Consider the following 25242-nt stretch of genomic DNA (forward strand, 5'->3'; position numbering starts at 1 on the left):
TGTGACCAATGCATGAAAAACAAAGTGGTCCCATGGGCGGAGTCTGCTCCCCCAATCCGTATCTCTTGAAGTTCAGGTCTCTTGTGGGAGGGGGTGATGACTCACTAGCCTTGGGTGCTCCGGAGTTCTTTATCAGAGCCCACAACAGTATTTCAAATGTGCCTATCAAGGCTGGCTTTATCTCTGAGCCCAGAAATTCCCATGGAACACGCAGGTGGAGAAGCAAAATAGGCTGAAACCCAGCCCAGTCGTCTTGTGGGCTGCAGCTCAGCCCGCTCCTTCCAACCGTGGCCCAGGTGGGAGCCACGTGCGCCACCCCATGTGTGCCACCCCACATCTCTTCCTGAGGCTGCAGAGGTCCCGACATCCCTCTCCTCTATTTTCCTGTTTATGCGCAGCATACGTAAACACACGCGTTGCCTGGTTTCGGCGACTCTTTTTCGGCCTTATTGCTGGACCCTCCGAGTAATACTGGAAACCTTGGATTTTCTAAATGAATCTAAAAATAAACTCTTTGAGGGGAAAAAAAATCTTGGACAGTTGGCACAGGCGCTGTTATTTATTTCTTTTTCCTTCGTCTTGCTCCTCTTCATCCCTGAACACTCACGAATCTGGGCAGTCAGAGGCACTGAGGCCTAAGGAGACACCCCTGGGCTGGTTTCCAAGGGCTCCTGGACAACCCGGGGGGTGCTGGCTGAAATCCTGGGGAGCTTTCTCCAAGGGGCACCCGCTCACAAAGTGGGGTGTCAGGAGGCTGGATTCAGGCAAGGCTGCAGCGGGGAGGCGGTGGCTGTCTGCGAGTTTGCACACAGCTCCTGCAGGGCCTGGCGGGCCGCGCCCCCACCCCTGCGCGCCTCCCTCTCTCTGACTTTTTCTCTGCCCCGAACAATCAGGGACTTGTGCTTGGCGGCCAAAGGAGCCACGGAGCTGGCTGGCTGCGGAGGAGGCGACGTCATGGATTCCTGAGTGTGAAGTTTTCAGGAAAGCCCTTAGTTTTGGAGATGGACGGGATCCAGAGGTTTCCATGGCGCTGAGTAAACAGGAGGAAACAGTGAGGGAATCCCGTTATTTTACTGCATTGAAAGCCTATAAACACGGAGCGCGGGGAAGGAAGTCGCGTTGCCGCTGGAGTAAGCGACCGCGGAGCGCCGGGAGCCCGGGGAGCCTGAGCCTGAGCCCGGAGCACAGCAGCGGGAGCACGGAGAGCCGGAGCAGGAGCACAGGAGCGGGAGCACGGGGAGCCAGAGCCCCGGAGCAGAGCCTGGGCACTGCAGCCTCTGCGCCACTCCGCCAGATCGCAGCACACGGTCCCCAGCCCTCTGAGTCCGGCGCCTCCAGATGCAGCGCTCCGCATTGCGCAGGCCGGGCCCCCGCCAGCCACTCCGCACCATGGGGTCTGCGGACCGAGGTAACCGCGCCGCCATTGGCATCCCTGCCTGCATCCCTGCCCGCATCCCTTCCCGCATCCTCGCATCGCATCCTCGCTCTGCTGCCTACCCCTGCCCCTCCGGGAGGCACCCCACGCTGTCCCCGCTCGCAGGTAGAAGCATAGATGCGGCGAAACAGGGGCGCACGCGCACATCCTGGCCGTCGCTGGTGGTGATTCTAGGAAGTGTCTCCAGACAGGTTTCCCTGTGTGTGTGTGGCGGGACACCAGGAGGGGGTCTTGGTACTAACCGCTGGCTTCTCTTGCTGCTCTCGGCTTTGACAGCAGAGGCCACCGTCCTTGTCATCATCATTATTTATTATTTAGCTTTTTCTTTTCTTTCCTTTTTTTTTTTTAAACACAGGCTTGACATTTTGCTATTTAAAATACAGAAAGACTTCACTTTCCAGTAGCTACATCAACAGATGCTCTGGGCCATTCAAGCAATTTAAGCCATTTTCTCCCCCCTTTTGGGGATGTGTCTGAGAGCTGTTCCAGCTCCCCCACCACAATTTACAGCACCGTGAGCTTGCTCTGCCAAAGGGATCACAGACACCCCACCGTCCCCGTTTCTGCTCCATCTTCTTCCCTTTAGATGTAACCTTGAAGCCATTCAATTTGGTTCTTACGGGAGGGAGTTAATAAGTGGGAATATGATATGAAATCTAGCCCATCTGGTTGGGATTCTGAGGGGTTTGGGCTGGGGAGTCAGAAATCAGGTCTTTAAAGTGGAAGCTGTTGGATGGTTTCTGTGAGGCCAGCCTGTGTGAAGGGAAAGGGGCACCGCCAAATGGGAAGGGCTGAAGGGTTAAGCGGAATACATCCGTGTAGGAGGAGTTAGCCTCGTGTCATAAAATCTGACTTGAATGTAGGTTTTGTGCTCTGCATGGTGTACTGAAGTCCTGGGGGGCGCGGTGGGGAGGAGGCTAATGACAGTTTTGGCAAGTAAGCTGGGGGTTGGGGGCTCTTGCTGAAAGCCGGATCCAAGCCCCATCCTGGTTCGGTAAAAGGTGCGTTTAGCCACCTCTAACCTCAGCTTAGTTTTAGTAGGGCGGGACTTTTGAAAGCCAGATCCTGCCAGCGCTTGGGACCTTTTTTCTGGTACCAGTCTACCCTGTCCTCTGCCTAAATGGCATTGGTGCAGTGACATAATGTCAAGAGAAAAAAGCGCTAATATTATGTCAGGTGTCAGAGTGATGCTCCTAGGCAGGCCATGACTATGTCAAGGTCTTGGAGTGGATTTTACTGCAGAACAATTCAAACCTAAGACACAGACGCTTTGATGGGGGTGGGGGGCACAGACAGACAGATGCTCTGACCTGAGGGGGAGGGTGGACAGGACTACAGCACAGACAGACAAATGCCAGATTTTAGCTCCATAAGGGAGGAAGAGAGGGGACACACGGAGACCTCAGAGGAGAAACCTGGCTTCTGTTTTGTGCCTTCCTGCGGCTACTGTAGCTCTCTTCTCTGGGCTGGGAATGTTGCTTCTTTGCTAAGGTCTGGAAGGACACATGTCCCTTGCCCCCCACCCCACACCCCCTCCCCGGTCTGTGTTCAAGTGCACAGGAATGGTACCCATGTGCACACCACTGTGCTTGTATAGGCAGGATGCAACGACATCAGACTGATCCTTGCAAAACATGACACAGCACTAAACCACACAGAAAACAGCTCCAGGCCTCGCACACAGCTGGCTTGAGATAGGCCAATCGCTGTTCCCCTGCCTAGAGGTCCCCAGAGAAAACAACGAAGGCACCGTTTAGCTCAAGTGCCCGTTGGATGAGACCCTCAGAGTCCCAGGGAGCATGGTGACGGGCAGTCCCAGAGCACAGGATGGAAATATTTGCATGGTAAGGAGAACGGGTAAGCTTGCCGGTGCAGAGTTGGTCTGAAGCCCCACGGGAGCTCGAAGATGTGCAAGGGGAGTGGTCAGTGTTATCTGAGAGGTAATGGAAAGTATTTCAGGAATAAACAAACTTGACGTGAGCTTTGCCCCCTCCCAGGCCCTGGTTCCCCGGCTTCTGCCCCGGTTGGGGTTTCTGTTTGGCCACATCACGGCTGTGGGGTATCAGGAAATTAAGTCCACCTCTCTGTGTCTTAATTTCCTCATCTGTAGAATGGAATCGCTAAGAAGGCTTTTTATCAGGAGGGGTTGTGGGAGCCAACAAACTCCAGCCACAATTTTTCTCATCACGGATGCTCTGTGAATGCCGGCTGCAATTTCTATCACATCAAAGATAGAAACTAATAAGTGATATTGTACAGAAACTGGACCTCAGCTGAAATTCTTCCAACACAGGTTCTTTAGATCATACCCTGCCCCCTTCTTTAGAAACAGGGCCTCATGTAGCCCAGGCTAGCCTCACATTCATTTTTGTGACCTTGAACTTCTGACCTTTCGCTTCCACCTCCAGATATGAGCTACCATACCCGGGATATGGGGTGCTAGAGACTGAACTCAGGCAATCTCTTCACCGACTGAACCACACCCACAGTCCCCTAGACCTCTTAAGGTCTTTTAGAAACTTAAAAGCTTTGAGCTTTGAAATGACACAGATTGGGTTAAGATGTGATGACTTCAGAAGCCCCAATGTCCTCATTTGCAAAAAATGAACAATGACAGTAGAGTCTTCATGGGGCTGTCGTGCGCGTCACACGAAACCATGCGTATACAAGACTTAGCTCTGTTTAACATGCGGTGAGCGCATACCCAGCGTTGGTATCTGATGGGTGAGGACAGAGAGACCAGCTTTGCCAGAAGTCACATACACAAGGGGAAGTGCAGGGCTTGGCCCTGGGTGAGCCACCGCTGTCCCTGTTAGCTTTGTGTTGACTCAGAGCTGTCTGGGGCTGTCTGCTTTAGACTTACAACGTCCTTTCCTTTTCTCTGAGTCTGTATTTGATGTGTGCTGTCCTCTCCTCCCTGGAGGAGCACAGCGAGGCACAGAGAACCGGCCAAAGATTACCCACTAAGAAAGTGGCAGAGTCAACTTGAACCAGAGGCTCTGCTGTCTTGGCAGACACCACCCTGACTTCTGAATGCCATCGACATACACATAACATAGGCTTTGGCTCTGGACTCTTTCTCCGACCCAAAGATGTTCTCTGACACATCTTGGAAGGGAAGGAGATAATGGAAAAGGCATTATCAATGCTGTCTGAGCTGGGAAACTGAGGCAGACAGAGAGGGTGCCTCACCTAGCCTTGCCTCTCTGGACAATAAAAGACATTTTCACTGCCAATAGAGGAAGGTGTCCAGCAAAGAGGCTCAGAACAGGGGACTGCCAGGAGCCCTCCATGACTGGTTCCCACTGGCTCCCTAGACAGCCCAACCTATTTTCCCACAACTCAACGCTATAGAAGGAAGCTCTCCAGAGCAGACTCGAAATTTCTGAAGCGATTTTCTTAACATGCGTGGAAGCCCCTGAAAGGCAGGGCCAGGCCTCTTACTCTGTGTATCTCCCGGGACCCCAGGAGCAATTTATGATACCCCAGAAAATCAACAGCCCAAGTGCTGGTCACAGGGTGCAGCCCACATCTGCTACTTAAGAGCTGTGTGACCTCCTATGCGAGGAACCCCACTTTCCTGTGCCTCGGTTTTGAGCTGAGCAGTATTTGGAACTGCTGCCATGGGCTGGAGAGAGGGCTCAGTGTGTGAAGAGCTTACTGTAGAAGCATGGAAATCTGAGCTCGGATTCCTAGCACTGGCTCACATAAGAAGGCTGGGAAAGAGGTGTATACCTGTAAGCCCAGGGTAGAAGAGGGTGGAGCCAGGTGGGTCCTTCCCAGCCGATCTACCGGAAACCGGAAACCAGAAACCGGAAACCGGAAACTGTAAGTTCCAAGTTCACTGAGAGACCCTGTCTCAAAAAGTTAGGGTGAAGAGTGACTGAAGAAGATACCTCGTAGCCCCCTTACACACACACACACACACACACACACGCACGCACGCACGCACGCACACGCACACGCACACACACACACACACATCCTAGAGCAGCTGACCCGTCCGTTTTCTGTTAAGCATGCTGGATATGGAGCCAGTGGGCAAGAGTTTGCTCTGTGCTCTGGGACAAGTGCATTGCCTGCACATGTATGTATACATTTGCATGCACTTGTACATATGAATGCACGTGTGTGTGTGTATGCGTGCACACATTATAGTTGGTTAGACTGGCTCCTTGTGGCTACTGTAGCTGTCGTCACACAGTGCTGTTTAGCCAGGAAGAAGCCCCTGTATACTGCGCTAAAGATCAGAAGTCTGGAATCGGGGGTGGACAGGCCATGCTCTCTGAAGGCTCAGTGTGGACCTTGGTGGTCTCTTCTGGCCTCTGTGGCTGGTGGCTGCATCCCTGCACTCTGTCTTACTGTGGCCTTTGTGAAATGGTGCTCGCCCTTCCAAGGGTCCCAGCCCCGGGAACTCGGGCTCCTTAGCTTTTGAATGGTCCCATCTTCATCTGTTCACATCTGCAAAGAACTCTTCTTGATGAGTCCTGACCCCTAGGCATCTGGAGTGAAGACTTGCGCATTTGTTTTTGGTGAGAGAGCAGAGAAAGTTATTGCCAGTAGTAGGTTCTTCATTCAGCCAGGACACCTCCTCTTCCCCAGGGATGTGGGCTTTTGTTCAGCCCTGAATGGTGCACGCTCTGCCTACAAATATGCAGAGAAGGACATGCCCAGCAGGAGGAACAGTGCCCACAAAGGCTCCCGGGGAGGCTGTGTGCCAGGGTTATCTGTGGCCAGGCTGAAGCCCAGCAAAAGGGCAGAGAGGAAGACAATGGAAGCTAAAATCACAGATGTGCGTGTGCCGGGACAGGTCCTGAAGGAGCTAGTGAGGGGTCTGAAGTTCACCATCAGAGCCACAGGGAAAAGTTCAGCGGCAGGGTGTGTGGCTTCCTTAATCTCAAAGGCCAGCACGGACTGAAAGGAGAGGCCGGGAGCCGGGTCAGAGTGGTTGCTGGGGAAGCCATTGATAAGTTTAGGCAGGGGGCAGAAGCCAATGTGGATGGAGGAGAGAGATGGTGAGGAGGAGTGCTTCCCTGCCTGTGAGCTGGTCGCTCCATGGCTCTCCAACTGCGGTCTCCAAAACACTGTGGGCTTCCATATGGATGCTTTCTGTTTTGGCTACCAAGGTCTCGAACATCTGTGTGAGCCCCAGCTTCCTGATGTGGGAAGTGGTATGATGGTTATCATAAGACCCAGGGTGTTCCTGGTCTAATCGAGCCCCTGTCTGAAGCCCTCAGACTAGGTCTGTCTGCTGGGCGCTTGTGCTTGCTGTCATTTTTGCATTATTTGTGTGTGTGTGAGTGTGTGTGTGTGTATGTATGTGTGTGTGTGGTATATGTGTGGTGTGTATGGTGTGAGTATGTGTGGTATATATGGTGTGAGTGTGTGTGTATGTGTGTGTGTATGCGTGTGTGTGGTATGTGTGTGTATGCGTGTGCGTGTTATGTGTGTGGTGTGTATGGTGTGTGTGTGTGCATGTGTGTGTGAGAGTATGAGTGAGTGTGTGTGTGTGGTATATGTGTGGTGTATGGTGTGAGTGTGTGTGAGTATGTGTGGTATATATGGTGTGAGTGTGTGTGTGTGTGTGTGTGATGTGTTGCAATCAGTGCTGGATGAGGCAGAGAGAAGAGCAGATGGGGTGCAGAAGGCTGAGATGTTTGTATTTCCAGGTCACACAGAGACTGCAGAGAATCTGAAAAAGTCCCACAGCCATGAGAGGACTTCACATGGCAAGTAGGCATGGCAGAGGTGAAGTCTTCTGGCTGCATAGGGGGAAGGGGTGGTGGTGTGGGGGACACAGCTTGTAGAGGGCTTAGCTAGCTTTCGAGAGAAAGCTGTTCTCAGGATGGATCACCCAGTCACCAGGGACACAAGGACACACCTCTAATTCCAGCATTCTGGAGGTGGAGGCAAGAAGACCAGGAGTTCAAGGCTATCCTTGACTACATAGCAAGTTCAAGGCCAGCCTGGGCTACATAAAACCCTGTCTCAAAAAAAAAAAAAAAAAAAAAAAAAAAAAAAAAAGAAAAGAAAATAAAATACATTGAAAATTCAAGTGGGGAGCAGAGAGGATGGAGAGGATGCTCACAGTGTGCCTTGTTTTGGGGGGAAACAGTGGTGCCCTGAGATTGACAGTGGTGCCCCGAGATTGACAGTGGTGCCCCGAGATTGACGTCCCTGGCTCAGCACCTGCCCCACCACCCCCTGACTTCACAGATTGTTGGATGTGGCGGCACGAGCCTGTAATCCCTGTACAGGGGAGCTGAGGCAGGAGGATTGTGAGTTCCAGGTTAGTCTGGAGCCACAAAACAAGACCCTGTCTCACAAATCCAGTGACTGGGATGCAGCTCAGTGGTACAGGGCACGCCCGGTGTGTGTGAGGCCTGTGCTGAAGCCCTAACACGGAGGAAAGGAAAACCACTTGTCGTCAGTGACTGGGAGATAATTCCTGAGAGTGGAATTGCCTGATTGTGGAGCAAGTCGTTCCCAGGGCCAGACACAGAGCGCAGCGAGAAACCCAGTCACCATGATGAGCCACAGTTAATGTGGCGTTTTAAAAGCGAAAACAAATGCCCAAATCCTGCAATAACCTGCCCAAATGACAATGATTTCGAGGAGAGGCAGCGTGGTTAATCTTTGTATTCCCATTTCCCAGAGTCCAGTTCGTCTCCGAACGGACCTCTCACTCCTCTCCGACTCCCAGGAGTTTGTCATGCAGGCCTTTTTGTTTCGTATATATCTCGGTTTCGATAAACAAGGCATAAAACATAGTTTAAGGGTGGTGAGACAGCTCTCCAGGTTAAGAGTGCTTGCTGCCAAGCCTCAGGGCCAGAGTTCGATTCCCGGAACCTGCATGGTAGATGGAAAGAACTGACTCTGCAGAGCTGTCCTCTGACCTCCACATGGGCACCACGGTGTTTGTGTGTGCACACTAAGTACTAGTAAAAGAAAATAGTTGAAGTACTAGGGGTTTGTCATCTCGCATTTCGATTTGTTGAGGGTGGACGTCTAGGAATGTATCTTTAGATGAAACCCATTATGTAGACCCGGCTGGCATCAAACTTGAAATCCTCCTGCCTAGCTTCTGGAGTGCTGGGATTATGGGCGTGCATCGTTCAGCCTGGTGATTCTGATCCCTTTCCTCCACCTGTGAGCCAAATGTCAGTAAGTCGGGCTATTAGCAGGTAGAGCAGTGTGAATCCCAGCGTGCGCAGAAGCTGAGGAGTGATTGCTTCAGGGATCCAGAGGAGAGGGCTCCTACTTTTCTGATTGGATTTACAGTGCTTAGCTTCTGCCCTGTGCAGTCAGTGGTCACGGAGGCCATCGGCAGGATGTGAGGTTCGTGGCCAGAACTTATGACTTAGACACTGCAGTCAGGACCCAGACAGCACACAGACGGAAAGCTCACAACGTCCTGCTCCAAGGTTAGTGGGAGTTTAACAGCTGCGCACTGAGCCACGTTCAAGGTCCTCCCAAGTGTGGGATGCTGGTGGCTGTGCCTGTCACACTCCAGAAGGATGAGGCTGACTGCTCTTCCGGTTGGCAGTGAGGGAAACTGAGGCACAGGAAAGGCCAGCATTCTATACTCTGGGAAGAGATCTAATGGGACCCAGGGCTTTGAGTCAGGTGGGTCTTCTTTAGCCTTCGGTACTGGCCCTTTGGTACCTGTGGGAGCCACTGGCCTTCTGGAAGGTCAGTTTGGAAATGTGTGTGTGTTTGTGTGGTGTGTGTGTGTGCATTTGTGTATGTGTGTGTATGTGTGCGTGTGTGCATTTGTGTATGTATGTGTATATGTGTGTATGTGTGTGTTTGTGTGATGTGTGTGCATTTGTGTATGTGTGTGTGTGTTTGTGTGGTGTGTGTGTGTGCATTTGTGTATGTGTATGTATATGTGTGTATGTGTGTGTGGTATGTGTGTGTGTGTGCATGTGTGCATTTGTGTATGTGTATGTATATGTGTTGTGTGTGTATGTGTGTGTGGTATGTGTGTGTGTGCATTTGTGTATGTGTGTATGTTTGTGTATATGTGTGTGTGTGCATTTGTGCATGTGTGCATTTGTGTATGTGTGTATATGTGTGTATGTGTGTGTTTGTGTGGTGTGTGTGTGCATATTTGTGTATGTGTGTATGTTTGTGTATATGTGTGTGTGTGCATTTGTGTATGTGTGTGTATGTGTGCGTGTGTGCATTTGTGTATGTGTGTGTATGTGTGTATGTGTGTATGTGTGTGTATGTGTGTGTGTATGTGGTGTGTATGTGTGTATATGTGTATATGTGTGTGTATGTGTTTGTATGTGTGTATGTGTGTATGTGTTTTGTGTGTGTGTGTGTGTGTGTGTGTGTGTATCCCTGGCTCCTTACTTATTGTATTTTATTGTTATTTTTATCGGTTACTTTTCTCAGGGACCCTCTGATGAGCCTAGCAGGCTATTTCCCTGTACACGGGACAGGTTCTCCTCCCTTCTTTTAGAAACACTACATGCATGCAGTGTGTCTCTGGAGCCATCAGATCAGATGAAATGTTTGTAGAAACCGTAACAGGTCACACACCTATGCTTGGGGCATGGCACAATCTTGCAAAGTGACATTTATTGTCACAGCCTCCAGTCTACCAGTCCTATGCCATCACACTAGCCAACCAGGGAGTGGCCTTTCTCATAGTTTGTCCCTCATCTGTCCCCCAGGGGGAAGCATTGGGTCCTTTATCTCCAGAAGACCTGAGGACATAGGCAAAGACCCAGGAAGCCAGTGAATCGTGGCTCTCAGTGGCTCAGGAGATAGCTCAGTCCACAGAATGCTTGCCCCCTGGCACTGAGATCAACTACCAAACCCATATTAGAAAAAAAGAAAAGATATTCTGGGCATAGTGCTGTGTGCTTGCTTGCAATCCCAGCAGTAGGGAGGCGTGGGTAGCCGGATCCCTGACACTCAGTGGTCCACCAGCCCAGCATTACTTGGTAAGCTCCGGGCCAGTGAGAGACAGACCCTGTCTCAAAACAAACCAAAAAGGAGGACCATGTCAGAGGAAACAGTTGAGGCTGTCCTCTGGCTCCCACACGCAAGCACACAGGTGAACATCCCCACACCTAAACCTTGAGTTCCATATAAGCAGTGAAAAATTTGAACATAATGATCTCTCCCTGCAATATGTAGGACCTATGTTAAAGAAGGATTAATGTGGAAGGTTCAAACTTACCTGGTCATCTTATGTTTCTGTTCACTACAGTTGGCTACCCAATATACTCAAATGAAGATATCCCGTTGCCCCTCCCTTCCAAGTTTAAGAATGGGAACAAAGGGATGAAATAAATGCTCACACAAATGTTCTGCAGGGTCAGGGCTAGGTGAGGCAGGAAGCTCGAGAAGGGACAGAGAGTACCTAGGGTGTCATTCCTTCTGGGGGCAGGCAGAGAGAGTCTCTCTGGGGAGGTGATGTTCAGCTAAGACATAGCCAAAGAAAGGCAGCATCAGAGGGGACTTCTGGGTCATCCTGGGCATTTTCCAGATCAAATTCACTGGCAGAAATCGCAGGAGAGGGAGAGGGTGGCTAGGCATGACACTGAAGACAGCTGGGGCAGCTGATGTAGAACTTGGCTTTTCTACTGCATTCTAAGCGTGACAGGAAGCCACTGGAGGGTTGCCGCATGCACGCATGCATGTATATATAAACATTTAAAGTATTTTAATTACATGTGTGTGTCTGTGCACAGGTTTGTGGGTGCCTGCCAGAAGAGGCCATTAGGTCCCCGGAGCTGGAGTTACAGACGGTTGTAAACTGTACAAGATGGGTGCTGGGAACCAAGCTCAGGTGCTTGGCGAGAGCAGCGAGCACTCTTAACTGTCGAGCCATACCCCCCCCCCAGCCCCAACTATGTGTGTTTAAGATTTATTTTTATGTGTATGAGTGTTTTGCCTGAACGTATGTTATGTGCCCCGTGTGCATGCAGTGCGCAGAGTGGCCACAAGAGGGCACTAGATCCTCTGGAACTGAAACCATAGGCGGTTGGGAGCTGCCACCTAGGTGCTGAGAACCTAACTCAGGTCCTTGACAACAGCAACAGGGCTCCTACTCACAGAGCCCTCCCTGCAGGGCCCAGACGTATATTTTAGAAGGACCCTTCCTGTTGCTTTATGCTCAGGCACACACAGAAGCAGATCCAGACAGGAAGCTGCTGTGCTGATGCTGAAGGGAGCAGAGGGGGCCTAGGGTAATGAGCATGAAGAAGAATCATGGAGTGGCCGAGAGGTGGTGAGGTTTGGGATACATTTGAGAAAGAGCTGCCCTCAGGTTTTTTGTTTTTTGGTTTTTTGTTTTTTTTCGGAGCTGGGGACCGAACCCAGGGCCAGCGCTCTACCGCTGAGCTAAATCCCCAACCCCACCGCCCTCAGTTTTTTGAGTTTGGACATGGGATGAGGAGAGAAAGCAGGACCACTCTGATTTTTGGTGGACGAGTAGATCAGTACATGGGGATCGGTAAAGTAACACAGCACCAGGGATTGGTTTCTGAGACCTTCATTTTGAGATCTCTCGTAGATATCAAGGTGGGCCACCTGAGCCTGCGTATCCTGGAGAGACCAGAGGCAGAGCTGGGCACAGTGGATTGCTCTACGGCTGTCACCCGGCCCTGCAGTCTTCTTTCTGTTTCCCCAATGTCTCATACTCTCCTGCCTCAGGGCCTTTGCGATATACTTTTTTTTTTCTTTTCTTTTTTTCGGAGCTGGGGACCGAACCCAGGGCCTTGTGCTTGCTAGGCAAGCGCTCTACCACTGAGCTAAATCCCCAACCCCGCGATATAGCGATATACTTAATAATCTGTGGCTCACTTCTATTCAACTCAGTGGTCCCAGTTTTAGGGACCTGAAAGCTTCTCTGAGTTCCCTTACACCCAAGTTCCCTCCTATGATGGTGGCCATACCTTCCTTCCTTCTGCCATATTGTCGGTTTGTAATGGAAGCCAGTATTGGCAGGATTGAGCTGGATTCCTGCATCCTGGCTCAGTCAGTACCAAGTTTGCTGCTAGCTTCAAACCCAGTGACTTCCTTGGCTTCCCACTGTGCTTTTGCTGGGGAGGCTGGGGACATGAGAAAGCTCTAGACAGGGATATCAGCTGCAGAGCAAGAGAAAAACCCGGGACGCTCCGTCAAGGCCTCTGCCCCACCCCACCTGCTGCCTCCCCACCCGTAAAGGCCGTGTCTTCCGCCCTGAGTCGGAAGAGCTTGGTTATTTATTCTGGAATTAAAAGTATGCATTTCCCCTGCCCAAGGCTCTAGCCTTCCAGGTAGGCCTGAGAAAAGAAAGCCTCCTTGCCCCATTGCCCCAACAAGAACATTGCTCTGGGTCAGGGCCTGGCCTGAGCCCTCCCCGTCATGACTCTGCTTTGGTGTAGAGGTCAGAGTGAGACGCTCTGAGGAGTTACCTGCTTTTCTGGAGGACGACCCAGTTAGCGTTCCACATGGCGAGTGTGGTCTGGCTGTTCCCACTGCTGGCACATGGGGAGCACTCTGCCAATGGAGAAGCCATCTTCCCTTCATTAGCTTGGGTTGCTCTTAGGCACAGTGAGATCAGGTTGGAGGGCAGTCCTAGCGGTTGGGCGTGTAGCCTCATAGAGGTTTAGTTTAGGTTTGGCTTCAGAGAAGAGGATAGTTGAAGGGAAAGTCATACATACAGAGTCATGACATCTTTTCATCCCTCTCTCCTTCCACCCATCCGGCTGGCCATCCATTTACCTATCCATATACCAATCCACCTATCCACTCATCCATCCATCAGTCCCTCCATCCATCCATCCACCCATCCACCCATCCACCCATCCCCCTACCCCCCACCCATCCACCCATCCACCCATCCACCCATCCACCCACCCACTCATCCACCCACCCATCCACCCACCCATCCACCTACCCCATCCACCCCCACCCCCCACCCATCCATCCCCCCCCCCCCTCATCCACCCATCCACCCACCCACCCATTCCACTCATACACTCACCTACCCATCCATTCATCTACTCCTTACCCATCCACCCATCCACCCACCCACCCATCCATCTATCATCCATCCATCCACCCATCCACCCACCCATCCACCATCCCCATCCACCCCCCCCCCATCCACCCCCCCACCCACCCCCCCATCCACCCACCCCCCCCACATCCACCCCACCCACCCATCCATCCATCCACCCACCCACCCATCCATCCATCCATCCACCCATCCATCCACCCATCCATCCATCCACCCATCCAATCATTCACCCACTCAGCCACCCACCCACCCATGTATCTATCTATCTATCTATCTATCTATCTATCTATCTATCTATCTATCTATCATCTATTAATGTATCTATTAACTCATCTAAATAACCATCCATCTATCCATCCACCCACCCATCCATATGTCCATCTGTCCATCCAAACATGACTCTACTCAAATATCTTTCCCAGCTTCATTCATGTATATACCCACTGTATATAAAGCTATGTAAAAGGTGGCCATGGACCCCACTTTGTGGATCTCATAGGTCTTTGGAGATAAAAATTCTCTGATTGGCCAGGTCCGGGTCTTTCTTTCTCCTCCTTGACAGGTACGATGGGACAATTGTGTTGCACTTCTACCAAGATTATCTTAAGAGTGGCTCCCTGGGGGCTGGGGTGTGGTGGAGTGGAGGAATATTTGCTTCACATTCATGAGGCCCTGGGTTCAGTTGAGCAGCCTAGGGGAGCAGTTAACAGCATAAAGGAAGACAGGTCCTGGACAGGCACAGGCAATCGATGCCAACTTGACCAGAAGCATTTAGTCATCGTGGGGTAGAGCAGCCGTTCTCAACCCACGGGTCACGATCCTTTTGAGTAAGTCAAGAGACCCTTTTCGCAGGGGCTGCCCTGCTTGTCTGCGTTATGATTCATAACAGTGGCAACATTTCAGTATGCAGTAGCAACCAAAATAATTTCACGGTTGGGAGGTCACCGTAGCATGAGGAACTGTATTAAAGTGTTGGCTACAGCGTTAGGGAGGTTGAGGACCAGCAGCAGGAACGAGGGTTAGCAAAGGATGGGTGGGGGTGGCTGAGTACTGGAGTGCTCCCTCATCCCTGCTACAGTGGTTCTCTTGTGTTTCCTTGGCCAAATTTCAGAGTTTGACCACAGGCCCCTGTCGTAAGGACCTGGGAAGAAGGTACATTTCCTTCTAGAGATCAAGGCCTTGGCTGGAGACCCCACCCCCTAAGACACTTGGATGGCCCCACCACAACACCCCTTTATGCCCTGACAACGAGAAGGTGCTCTGTAAGCCTGGAACTTGGAACTGTGCAGAGCTAAGCCCCTGCAGTGGTGACTTTGAACCAGTTGCTGTCGTCTCTGGCTTCTCATCTGGAATCGTGAAAGCGTCTGTTTGCTTGCTTGCTTTTGTAAGTGCATTTGCTGAAAGTCCTGAGCCCAGATTTAACTGGTGCCTGGTGAAGCTTCGGAAACCGGATGTTTTAACCGGTCTCCACTGGATTGTGGTGTGTTGAGGAGTTAGGGAAGATGCTCGCAGCTGTGCCTCTGCATGTGTGTCCTGTGACCAGGGCAGCGGGGATAGCCTGCATCTCAGCACCTGCGGCAGTTACTCAGCAAACAGTTCTGAAAAGAATGGTGAGAGTTGTTTGGTTTTGGTGGCAAGGGTTTCTCTCCCTCTGTAGCCCAGGCTGACCTCAAACTTGAAGCAATCCTATTGTCTCAGGTGCTGGGATTCTCAGCATGCCTAACCACACCCAGCTCAATGGCAGGTAGCTTGAGGCAGACATCCACCCGTGAAGTGGCTCCCCCTGAAGAATGCTTGCCCTCTGCCCTCCTTTCTTATGGTCCGCCATGCAGGAGTGTAGTCATTCTCATCAAGTCTGCGTTGAGACCAGGACTCGAGGGCCCCACCCAACCAGACTTCTGATCTCCGGTTTCCTTAAGTCTTTTACCTCCTCTCTTGAGGTTACAGTTGCAGCCGGGGCCTGGCTTTTAAACAAATGTTCTGGTGACTGTAGTCACGCAGGGGTATCGGGTATCGGGGACCACTGCCCAGCAAGGCTTTGCTACTTTGTTTCTCGCTCTGAGAGGCTGTAAGCTGGAAGGCTTGTTGGAGGGTGACCCTGGCTTCTTCAGCAGTCATCCCAAACCTCTGCCCTGAGGGCTTGGTCAAAATTCCATATTCCTGGGTTCGAATCCAGCCTTATGAAACCAAGAGCCACGGGGAGGAGCCTGGTAATCGACATCTTACATCAGCCGGATGTACAGGTTACCTGTCAGCCCTGCCTCCCACACACCAGACCACTTCCTGTTCTCACTACCAGGACAGGGTCCCCAGATCGTCATCAATCAAACTCTTCGTGTGTCACTTCCCCCTGGCGCCAAAGCCTTTGCAGCCTTTGCCGAGTCTTCTCCTGGTTGTCAAAAGGGATGATGGTCTTTATCCCTAATCTGTCGCAACAGGGCCACAGTGGCTCCTCTATGCTGGGTGGCACACGGTGGTAGGTGGCTCAGGCCTGGTCAATTGAGGTCGGAGCCTGCAAATCAGAGACAGACATTTTGGCGTGAGCCGTAACTGTGGGCATGCCCAAGAAGACAGGGCGCCTCTCCCCCAGCAAAGGAAAGGAATCAGGAAAGGCTCAGCGAGTGGTCCTAAGGTAGAGCTTGCGGGTAGCAGCTTCTGGCGGGACCCTGGGTCAGACAGTAGCAGGTGAAACAGAAGTTGCCTGGGCCTGTCGCTCAAGCCAGACCGGGCTGTGCCCCTCCCCGTCCGGGCGGCGCCCCGCCCCACCAGCCACCGCCGTCCCCGCCCCCGCCCCCTCCAGGCTGCAACAGGTGCCTTGAGCAGGAAGCTCGCTCCGCCACCCGCTCCCCGGACGCATCCAGGACCCACTGCGCCGTGAGCCATCCTCGGCCCCGGCTTGCTCCACAGACACGGTGACCCCTGCTCTGCGCCAACCTCCTCCGGGCACCGCAACCCTACACGGCCCGCAGCCGGAACGCCCCGAGCCATGGACGCCCCGGAGCCGCAGCCCGACCCCGACGGCGGGGACGGCCCCGGCCACGAGCCTGGGGGCAGTTCCCAAGACGAGCTGGACTTTTCCATCCTCTTCGATTATGACTATCTGAACCCTATCGAAGGTCGGTGGAGGTTCCCCAAGCCTGGTCCTAGAGCCCTGGCGGGGACAGGGCCTAGGCACCCGATGCAGGGCTTCCTCCTGGAGGCTGCAGCAGGGGTTGCCCCTGCCCTGGTGACAGGGAGGGAGCTGAAGTGGCCGCATCGTCCTGAGGGAGAGCTTTCCAGTTCCTCCTGAGGGTCGCTGTCAGTTTAGCGAAGAATGGCTAGCTCCCCAGGATAGCCCAGAGGCAGTAGAAGAGGTGTTTTTGCTTTCTGAGAGTGGAGTCGGTAGAGGGGCGTGTGCCCAAGGATGTCAGAGAGGCTGCAGTTGAGCCTGACAATCTTACTCCTGAGGCTGTGAGACAGTGACTCTGCGGCATCCTGGGAGCCGGTTGTTGGGGACTTTGTGTTGAAACTAAGGAAGAGGCTGTGTCTCATGCTTAAGGGTGGTTTGCCTTTGGTGCCAGGAGACCGGCCCATTTCCTCTCCGAGGTTACCAGTCACCGCAGGTGGACCAGGTTATTAAGTGATCTTTCACCAGCCCCCCTCACCCATGTTCTACTGGATGGGGCACCTGGGAGAGGAGGCCCGGCTATTTCTGGGCCTTCATCTGTCCCCTGTTGCTGGGGGCTGGGCAACGCCCCTGTCACTCTAGTATTTAACAGCATCTGTCAGAAGCAGCAGGCTTTACGACCAGCTTCACATTTTCTGGTTAGAAAACTTGTTGTCTGGGAGCAAACAAGAAAACCTAACCAGGTTTCCTGATGTTGACAGCCCAGCCCTTGCTTGTGGCAGGCTCAGGGGAAAGCCTCTGGCAGCTTCCAGATGCCTCAGTGGCTGCAGGCTTGCGGGCATCTGGTGCCTGGTACCTATGTAGGAAGGGCTGTGGTGCTGGCTGGGGAGTTGTGGAGTCCTGGTGGCATTAACCCTTTCTCCCAGCAGGGTCCTCATGGACAACCTTTGGGGAGGGACTTGCTTTTGGTGTTCTGGCTAGAGGTGCTAGTAGTCGTGGAAGAGTCAGTGTTCATGTTTTAGAGTTCCATTCTAGGGACAGGCTTCCCTTGAAAAGACACAGTTAGGAATCTGTGAGCCGTTCACACACACCAGTAGGCTCTGTGTTCATTAAGATTAAAGTCATATCTGGCAGGGAATTCACACTCCCTTCTCAGTTTCACAGTCTCTCTCTCTCTCTCTCTCTCTCTCTCTCTCTCTCTCTCTCTCTCTCTCTCTCTCTCTCTCTCGAGGGTGGAGGGTGAGGATTTCCGGGGAAATAGTTTCCAAGCCAAATCTGGTGGGAGGTGCGTTTTTATAGTTTTTCTTGGCAAGCAGAGCTCAGTGGCCAGCAGCAGATGGGTAGGTAGCTTAATGACCACGGGAAAGCCTGGTAGCCCGTGTTGTTGTTGTTTTAATAATATACTTTATTGGGGGGGGGTTCCAGTTTCCCACTTATAAACACTGTGATGGCAACACAGAATTTCCATATATCCAGCACCCCTTCCCCCTTGCCACGGGCATGGTACGTCAGCATGGTGTATCTATTTGGTACTGATACTTTGTCACTGAGGAAAGTCCACGTGTGTTTAACAGCCTTGAAGCACTGTGTAAGAAATAGGTGCTATCGATACATTGTACACGGCCTCTTGAATTTATTTCTGTGACAGGGTATCCTGTAGCTCAGGCTGGCCTGAAACTAGACAGCTTCCTGCCACAGTATCCTCAGTGCTGAGGTCACAGGCCTGGGGCACCCTGTTTTATTTTTATGTTTTTATGATGTTCTCCTCATGGTTAGATTAGGGCTAGAGATGTTTGGGAGATCACAGCAGTGTGGGGCCATTCTCTCCTCCAGTCATACTGTCAGCCTGATTCATTGCTGTCGACCTGACCTTCCCCTCAGGGGAAGTGAATTTCTTCTCTCTGGAGACTCCTTTCCAAATTGTGTTCTTAGGAAAGTCACCAGGTGAGACCCTTGCTCGGGTGTGGCCAATGCCGCTCTGGGAATCTGTTGGGAAAGTGTGGGTGGTGGTAAGCAGCACAAAGGAACTTCAGAGCCCTAGGAGGCAGATGGGAATTACTTCAGCTGTGGGATCCCTCTGGAGGTCACCCCCTCTTTATTTCTTCATGGTAGGACTCCCCAAGAGCTGAGCAGACCTTTATCTTGGTTCTAGGCCTTGGTCTAGGATGATAGTATCCTGGTGGTGAACCTTAAGTTCGCTGGCCATGAGTCTGGCAGAGTCCACAGCAGGAAAAGGGTCCACAGTGAGACAGATGCTGTACGAAAACTTGTAAAGGCACGGAGGGAAGTTTGGGAGGCCTGATCAGCAGCAATGCTTATACCTCTCATGCCCACAGACAGGTTCTGCATTGACTCCCAGCTTGCAGAGGAGAACTTAAAGGCACACGCTTTTTCACTGTGTGTGTGTGTGTGTGTGTGTGTGTGTGTGTGTGCGTGCGTGTGTGTGTGCCTGTTTAGTAGCCTTAAAGTGGAGTAAGTTTCTGGAAAGGGCAGAGCTGGCAGAGCTGAAGTCAGATCCTAGGCTCTGAACTACCATGGGAGGCCTCTTGCTCCTCCACTGGATGGGAGACACTTGGTCCATGGGGCTATGGCAAGCGAGGAACAGAAGACAGGGGTAATGGGCTAGGGCAAGTCATTTGACATCCTGGGACCCTGCCTTGCTTATTTGTAAGCGGTTGAAGTGATAGTTCTGCCGGATAGTGTAACCACTGAACTCAACCCCAGTGGGTTTTGTCTCTAGCATTTCTCTCTTTTTTTCTTTTTCTTTTCTTTTTTTCAGAGCTGGTTCTTTTTTTCGAACCCAGGGCCTTACGCTTGCTAGGCAAGCACTCTACCACTGAGCTAAATCCCCAACCCCGTCTCTAGCATTTCTTAAACCCTTGCTTCGTGGTCAGCATAAGCCATTCCCCAGGCAGTCACCCTGCCGACCTCCTACTCACCTACCATGTTAGCTCCTGAGGGTACCAGGGAGAAGAGCAAGCTCTGCCCATGCTGTCCCCGTCCCTTCTCAGGCCTCTCTTGACTTGTCTTCTCTGAGTGCGCCGGCCGGTACCTCCAGTAGATGTCATGAAAATGGAGATGGTAGCCATCTTTGCCCTTTTTTGGATAATATTTTATTTTTAGCCGTGTGCATGTGTATGTAACTGTGTGTGGGTACGGGCACCATGAGCACGGTCAGAAGAGGGCATTGGAACCTCTGGGACTAGAAGGTTCCTTTGGTTGAGAGTGTAGATGCTGGGCACTGAACTCTGGTCCTCTGTAAGAACAACCTTGCTTTTGACCTTGGCAGGAGGCCCTTGAATGCTGGTGTAGGATCTAGATGGTATGTTATACGATGAAGGTGTCCATTCCTGTTTCCTGGGAGTTTTACTAGGAACAGAACTTGGTCGGCAGAAAAATGTCTTTTGAGCGTCTGTGATTAAAATATAATCGTATTCTTAGACGTGTTGCGCATTGGTTGATATAATAAGAGGTCATCTGAGCATAAGTATATAAGTATATACTGTAAGGAAACTCATCATTCCCAGTATAAACCCTACTTGGCCACTGTGTACATTTTCTTGTGGCGGTAATACAGGTTTGATCGTACACTAAGGCCCTTTCCAGCAATATTCCTGAGTGATGCTTATCTGTGATGTTCTCATGTGTGCAGTGGCCTTAGGTTTCTATGCTGAGGAACCCATGGGGGTCAGTTCTCTCCTTCCATCACGTGGGTGCCGGGCACTGAACTCAGGCGGTCAGGTTTGGTGGCAAGCCCCTTGACCCGCAGAGCCACCCCACCAGCCTCTATTTATTCTGTCTCTACAGGAGTCAGTGTGGGTAAATTGTATCTAAGAAATGATCCGCTTCCTCCAACCCCGTTTTCACATTTATTTGCCTGGAGATGTTTCAAGAGCAACTCTCACTTCCCTGCTAGTGGGTGCGATGTTCAAGTTTATCCTGAGTAGAAAGGAGAGTTAGGGCACTAGGGTCCTGGTGGCTGCTGATCCAATCCAGCAGGGGACATGTGCTGGTGGCTCCTTTCCTTAAAGTTCTTTTAGGGATGCTTGGGGTTCAGTGGACTCTTCCTCCTTCCAACTTGGAATTCTCTGGTCACCTCCAGAAGTATCATACCATCTGGATGCTGTGTTGGGGACAGATGTGTGGCAGTACTCACTACCGGTTTGCCTCAGTGGGTCTCTCTGAGGTCAGATTCCCTCTGAGCATTGCTCAATGCTTTTCAGAGTCTGTTTCTGAGGTCTTTACACTGCTGGGTTACGCTGTTCGAAAAGCTGATGAAAATCACAGAGACCACATGTCTCTCTCTCTCTCTCTCTCTCTCTCTCTCTCTCTCTCTCTCTCTCTCTCTCTCACACACACACACACACACGCATATACTGGCTCCACAAACACACGTATGTCACATGCACAAACCATCCACCTGTGGGCCCCCAGGACCTCTCCCAACTCCCACTGCCTTGGACTTTCCCCACTGTTTCTTGAGGGGGTCGTGGGCCAGTCCCTGGTGTCACCTGCACTTCAGCTTGAGAATACCTGCTCTCAACCCCTTGGCAGGCACAATGAAAACCGCATCCTTCCAGCAAACACGTGGCATGCTGGTCTGGTGCCAGGCCCAGTGGGCGTGGAGATGAATGGGACTTGTTGCCTGCTTTTGCCTGGTTACCCTGGAACCAGCATGGGACACAGCCCGGTAAACAAATGGGGACAAGTGAGGTGCTGTGATAAAGTAAGTGGCTTTTTTTGGTGCTACTAAAAATAGGCCTGTATACTAAGTAAGCTGGCTTGCTGGATACGCGTGACAGTCAGAGATGCTGGCCTTTGTGTCGAGTTAAGGACAGGCCTTAATGAGCCTGCTTTGGACAAACGTGGTCTTTAAGTGCCCCAGGAGAGGTGAGGAGATCCCTGACCAGAGAGGAAGTAGGGCTTGAGTGCCCCCCACCCCCCTTTTAAGTCATTCTAACTTAAAAAGTTCACTGTCCCTAATTGCTAAGTTCCCATGGGGAACAGAGGCACACAGACCCTTAAAGCAGCAGCATTGGCTCCAGAGCTCTCTAGCCCAGATGGCGATGAGCTAAGGGCAAGAAAAGCAGCCTCGTGTGTCTGGAGCAGGGGGTGCTTGGGATCGGAGGCTCTGTGTGCATTCAGCCTGACAGCACAGCCAGAGTGTCCCCAGAGCATCCCATAGCTGCAGCCTCCAATAGGTATCCAATAGGCCCATGAGTGACAGTTCCTGTATGTGACCTGGTGGGATGAGAGGGTACGCAGGCCTGAACCCCCGAGCCTGAACTCACCAGCAAAATAGGATTGGAAAAAGTACAGGATGTAAGGGGGAGTCAGCGCCTCTCCTCTTCCTACTTTTCATCGCTTCTTTCTCTCTCCTTTTCTTCTAACCACCTCCCCTTCTTCCTCCCCCTCCTCCCCATCCCCTTTCTCCTCCCTCCCCTCCTCCATCTTCCCCTCCCCCTCTCCCATCTCCCCCTCCCCTCCTCCTCTCCCTCCCCTTCCTTTTCCCCTCTCCTCCTCCCCCTCCTCCCTCTTACCTTCCCCTCCCCCTCCACTCTCTCCCCCTCTTCCTCTCTCATCTCATATAGTCAGCCCAGCTTGACCTCAAACTTTCTCTGTAGCCAAGGATGACTTTGAACTCCTGATGCTTCTATTTTCCCCTCCCAAGTGCTGGGACGACAGGCCACTACACCCAGTTTATGAAGCACTAGGGATGGAAGACCCGGGATTTGTGCAAGCCATGCCAGCACTCTGTGGAGAGCAGCCACATCTCCCAGCCTCTGTTCCTGCTTCTCTCTCTGTCACGTGTGCTTCTTGGGGGGCACCCGAGCCCTTCTTCCCTCTGACCGTGCAAGTCAGAACACCATCTATAAACCCCAAAAGCCCTGGCTTGACTCGTTGTCTATCTGGGACTCTCGGCTGAGCAGAAATGCCAGGCCTGCAGAGAACCGACCAGTGCTCCTCGGTCAGATGATGCAAAGATGCTATAAGGTCTCTTGGGCTGCTGGAGGCCACATGACTTTCGTTCTTGGCTCATGTTTCTTATCTGTGCTGTGGCTGCTGAGGACAATGGCCCCATTAGGGCCTAAGTGAGGGGTCGGTGAGGTGTGGAATTCCTGCCCCAGCGACCTGAGCTTTGTAACTATGGATGGTGATGGCTGGGCCCTGAGAAATTGGGCTGTCCTAAGCGTGCTGACTCCTGAGGGAAAAGAGCCCCTTCCTTAGGCTGTGATGTGCCTTTAACTGGAAGAGCAGGTGAGCCATGAGGGGTGTAGTGTCTTTTGGCTGTCATGACCGACAGGGTGCCTGAGCAAGTCAGCAAACACAGGAGCCTGTTTGGTTCTGACTCAAAGACCCCTGCTGGCTCTGCTCAGCCCAGGAACCCCTGTGGGCTGCAAATGCTTCTGTGGTTGCTCCCAGTCTGTGGCTGGGAAGTTCTGGAGGCTGCTCTTTGTTCCCAGGTGTTGAGCCAGGAAGGAACAGCCTTGAGAACTCAGCTCCATGATGGGTGCCCTGTGGCTTCCCCCAAGGGACTTCCTCCCTCCCTGGTACAGGCTCCCAGAGAAGCATGAGGAGTGTGACCAGCTCACTTCCCTAGCTGCTGCACCCTTTGAGTTGGAGTTTTGCTAACAGTCTCCAAACAGAGTGAGGGCATCCAGCTTGCCTAGAGACTGCGCTGTGCTGGGATGGTTCAGGCTGTGTGGTACTCCACTTGAAGTACAGGGGAACTGCCTTTGACTTTCCCTCTGACCTTTTGTTACTAAATTTCCCCCAAAATGCAAAAGTAAGGGGCCATGGTAGAAGGGGCCTTCTTATCCATTTCTCCCATCCCATGGCTTCTCCCTCAGCGACTTTAACTATAATTCATAGTGTTGTACAGTTAATAGATCAGAGGGTGTTAAAGATACGGACATCTGCAGAGCATTGGTGGTGCATGCCTTTAATCTCAGCCCTCGGGAGGCAGAGGCAAGTGGATCTCTGTGAGTTCGAGGCCAGCTTGGTCTATAGAGTAAGTTCTAGGACAGCCAGGGCTGCACAGAGAAACTCTGTCTTGAAAAACCAAAACCAAAACTGAAACCTCCCAGCCAAACAAAAAAAACCCAAAGATACTTGAGAAAAATCAATATGGCTGCTCTTGGGGAATTGGACTCTGGGGCCCCCAGTGTCCAAACTCTTGAATAGAGAGTACAGAGTCCACTCCCCCTGGCGTTAGTAATGATTTAAAAACAAAGTCTTCAGAGCCAGGGAGATAGATGGTGCAACGGGGAAAGGCCTGCTCTGAGCTAACCTGACAACCTGAGCTCCGTCCCCAGGACCCACGTGACAAAAGGAAAGAAGTGACGGCCCCATGTTGTCCTCTGACCGACACGCGCATATCAGAGCTCACACTGGTAATACATGGAAATTTAAAAACTAAAAAAGGTCTCAGCATAACAGCTCAGTTCGTAAAAAGTGCGTGCTGCCAAGAGAGACAACCTGAACTGATCCCAGGAATCTACAAGGTAGAAGGAGAAAACTGATTCCTGCAGGTTGCCCTTTGACCTGCCTTGTGTGGTCTGGCAGACACATACACACACACACACACACACACACACACACACACACACGACAACCTGAGCCCTGTTACCACACGTATAATAATAATGAAAAACCTTTCACTTTTTCAAAAAAAAAGATGTTTCCAGTGCTCAGCAGGGGTTTTTCTGTTTGTTTGTTTTGAAACACGGCCCTACCTAGCGCAGGCTGGCCCCAAACTTGTTGAGGATTACCTCGAACTTCTGATTCTCTTGCCTTGATCTCCCAGGTATTGGGGTTATGGGAATGCCCCTCTAGAACCAGTGTTCTTGTTTGCTTTTCTGTTGCTGTGATAAAACACTGACCGAAACCAACCCGGGGGAAGAAGGGACTTGCGTGTCCCGACCATAGTTCGTTACTGAGGGAAAACAGGGCAGAGCTCCAGCACGAGTCGGAGGCAGGAGTGGAAACAGGCCACAGAGGGCAGAAGCCTCACTTCTGGCTCGCTCAGCTACCTTCCCTATACAGCCCAGGGCCAGCAGGCCTAGAGGTGGCCCCGCCCACAGTGGGCTAGGCCCCGCCCACATCAATTAGTAATCAAGAAAATGCCCAGAAGAAGACGCGTTCACAGACCAAGCTGATGCAGGCAGCTTTTCCAGAGGTTTCCCTTCCCAGGTGTGTCAAATTCACAGCTAAGATCATCCACCACACACAGCTTATGAGAAGCTGCTGGTGGAGCCTGGGGCCTCTGCATGGTAGGGCCACGCGGCAGAAACTGAGCCACACCCCCAACCCGCGGATGGTGCCTCCCCATCTGATGCACGGCTGGTTGGACCTGTGGATGGGAACGGCAAGGACACAAGCAGCCAGTGAAAGTCATTGCTAAACCTGAAGTAGTTTGGGTCAGCTACGGTGTTCGCCTCACTGCTTGTCTCCCAGGGGTTTTTGATGTTAATTTTTTTTAAAGATTTATTTATTTCTTTTATGTGTATGAGTACACTGTAGCTGTCTTCAGACACACCAGAAGAGGGCATCAGATCTCATTACAGATGGTTGTGAGCCACCACGTGGTTGCTGGGAATTGAACTCAGGATTGGAAGAGCAGTCAGTGCTCTTAACCACTGAGCCCTCTCTCCAGCCCCTTGATGTTAATTTTTA

At 51.9% G+C, this 25242-nt stretch overlaps 1 protein-coding gene across 3 annotated transcripts in view; it reads left to right on the top strand.

Moving 5' to 3' along the window:
- The first annotated feature begins 1238 nt into the window (after positions 1 to 1238).
- The window catches only part of Nfatc2 (nuclear factor of activated T cells 2), a 129093-nt gene continuing 105089 nt past the window's right edge, over positions 1239 to 25242 (top strand). For 2 of the 3 annotated variants that reach the window (XM_032904736.1, XM_032904737.1), the window contains exon 1: positions 16312 to 16576. In XM_032904736.1, coding sequence (XP_032760627.1) covers positions 16447 to 16576 — 130 coding nt within the window. In that variant the 5' untranslated portion in view covers positions 16312 to 16446. Of the gene's footprint in view, positions 1409 to 16311; positions 16577 to 25242 lie in introns of those variants that run through there. The other variant, XM_032904738.1, reaches the window with a different exon arrangement.

This window comes from Rattus rattus, chromosome 5, assembly GCF_011064425.1.
Source record: "Rattus rattus isolate New Zealand chromosome 5, Rrattus_CSIRO_v1, whole genome shotgun sequence".
Taxonomy (NCBI): domain Eukaryota; kingdom Metazoa; phylum Chordata; class Mammalia; order Rodentia; family Muridae; genus Rattus; species Rattus rattus.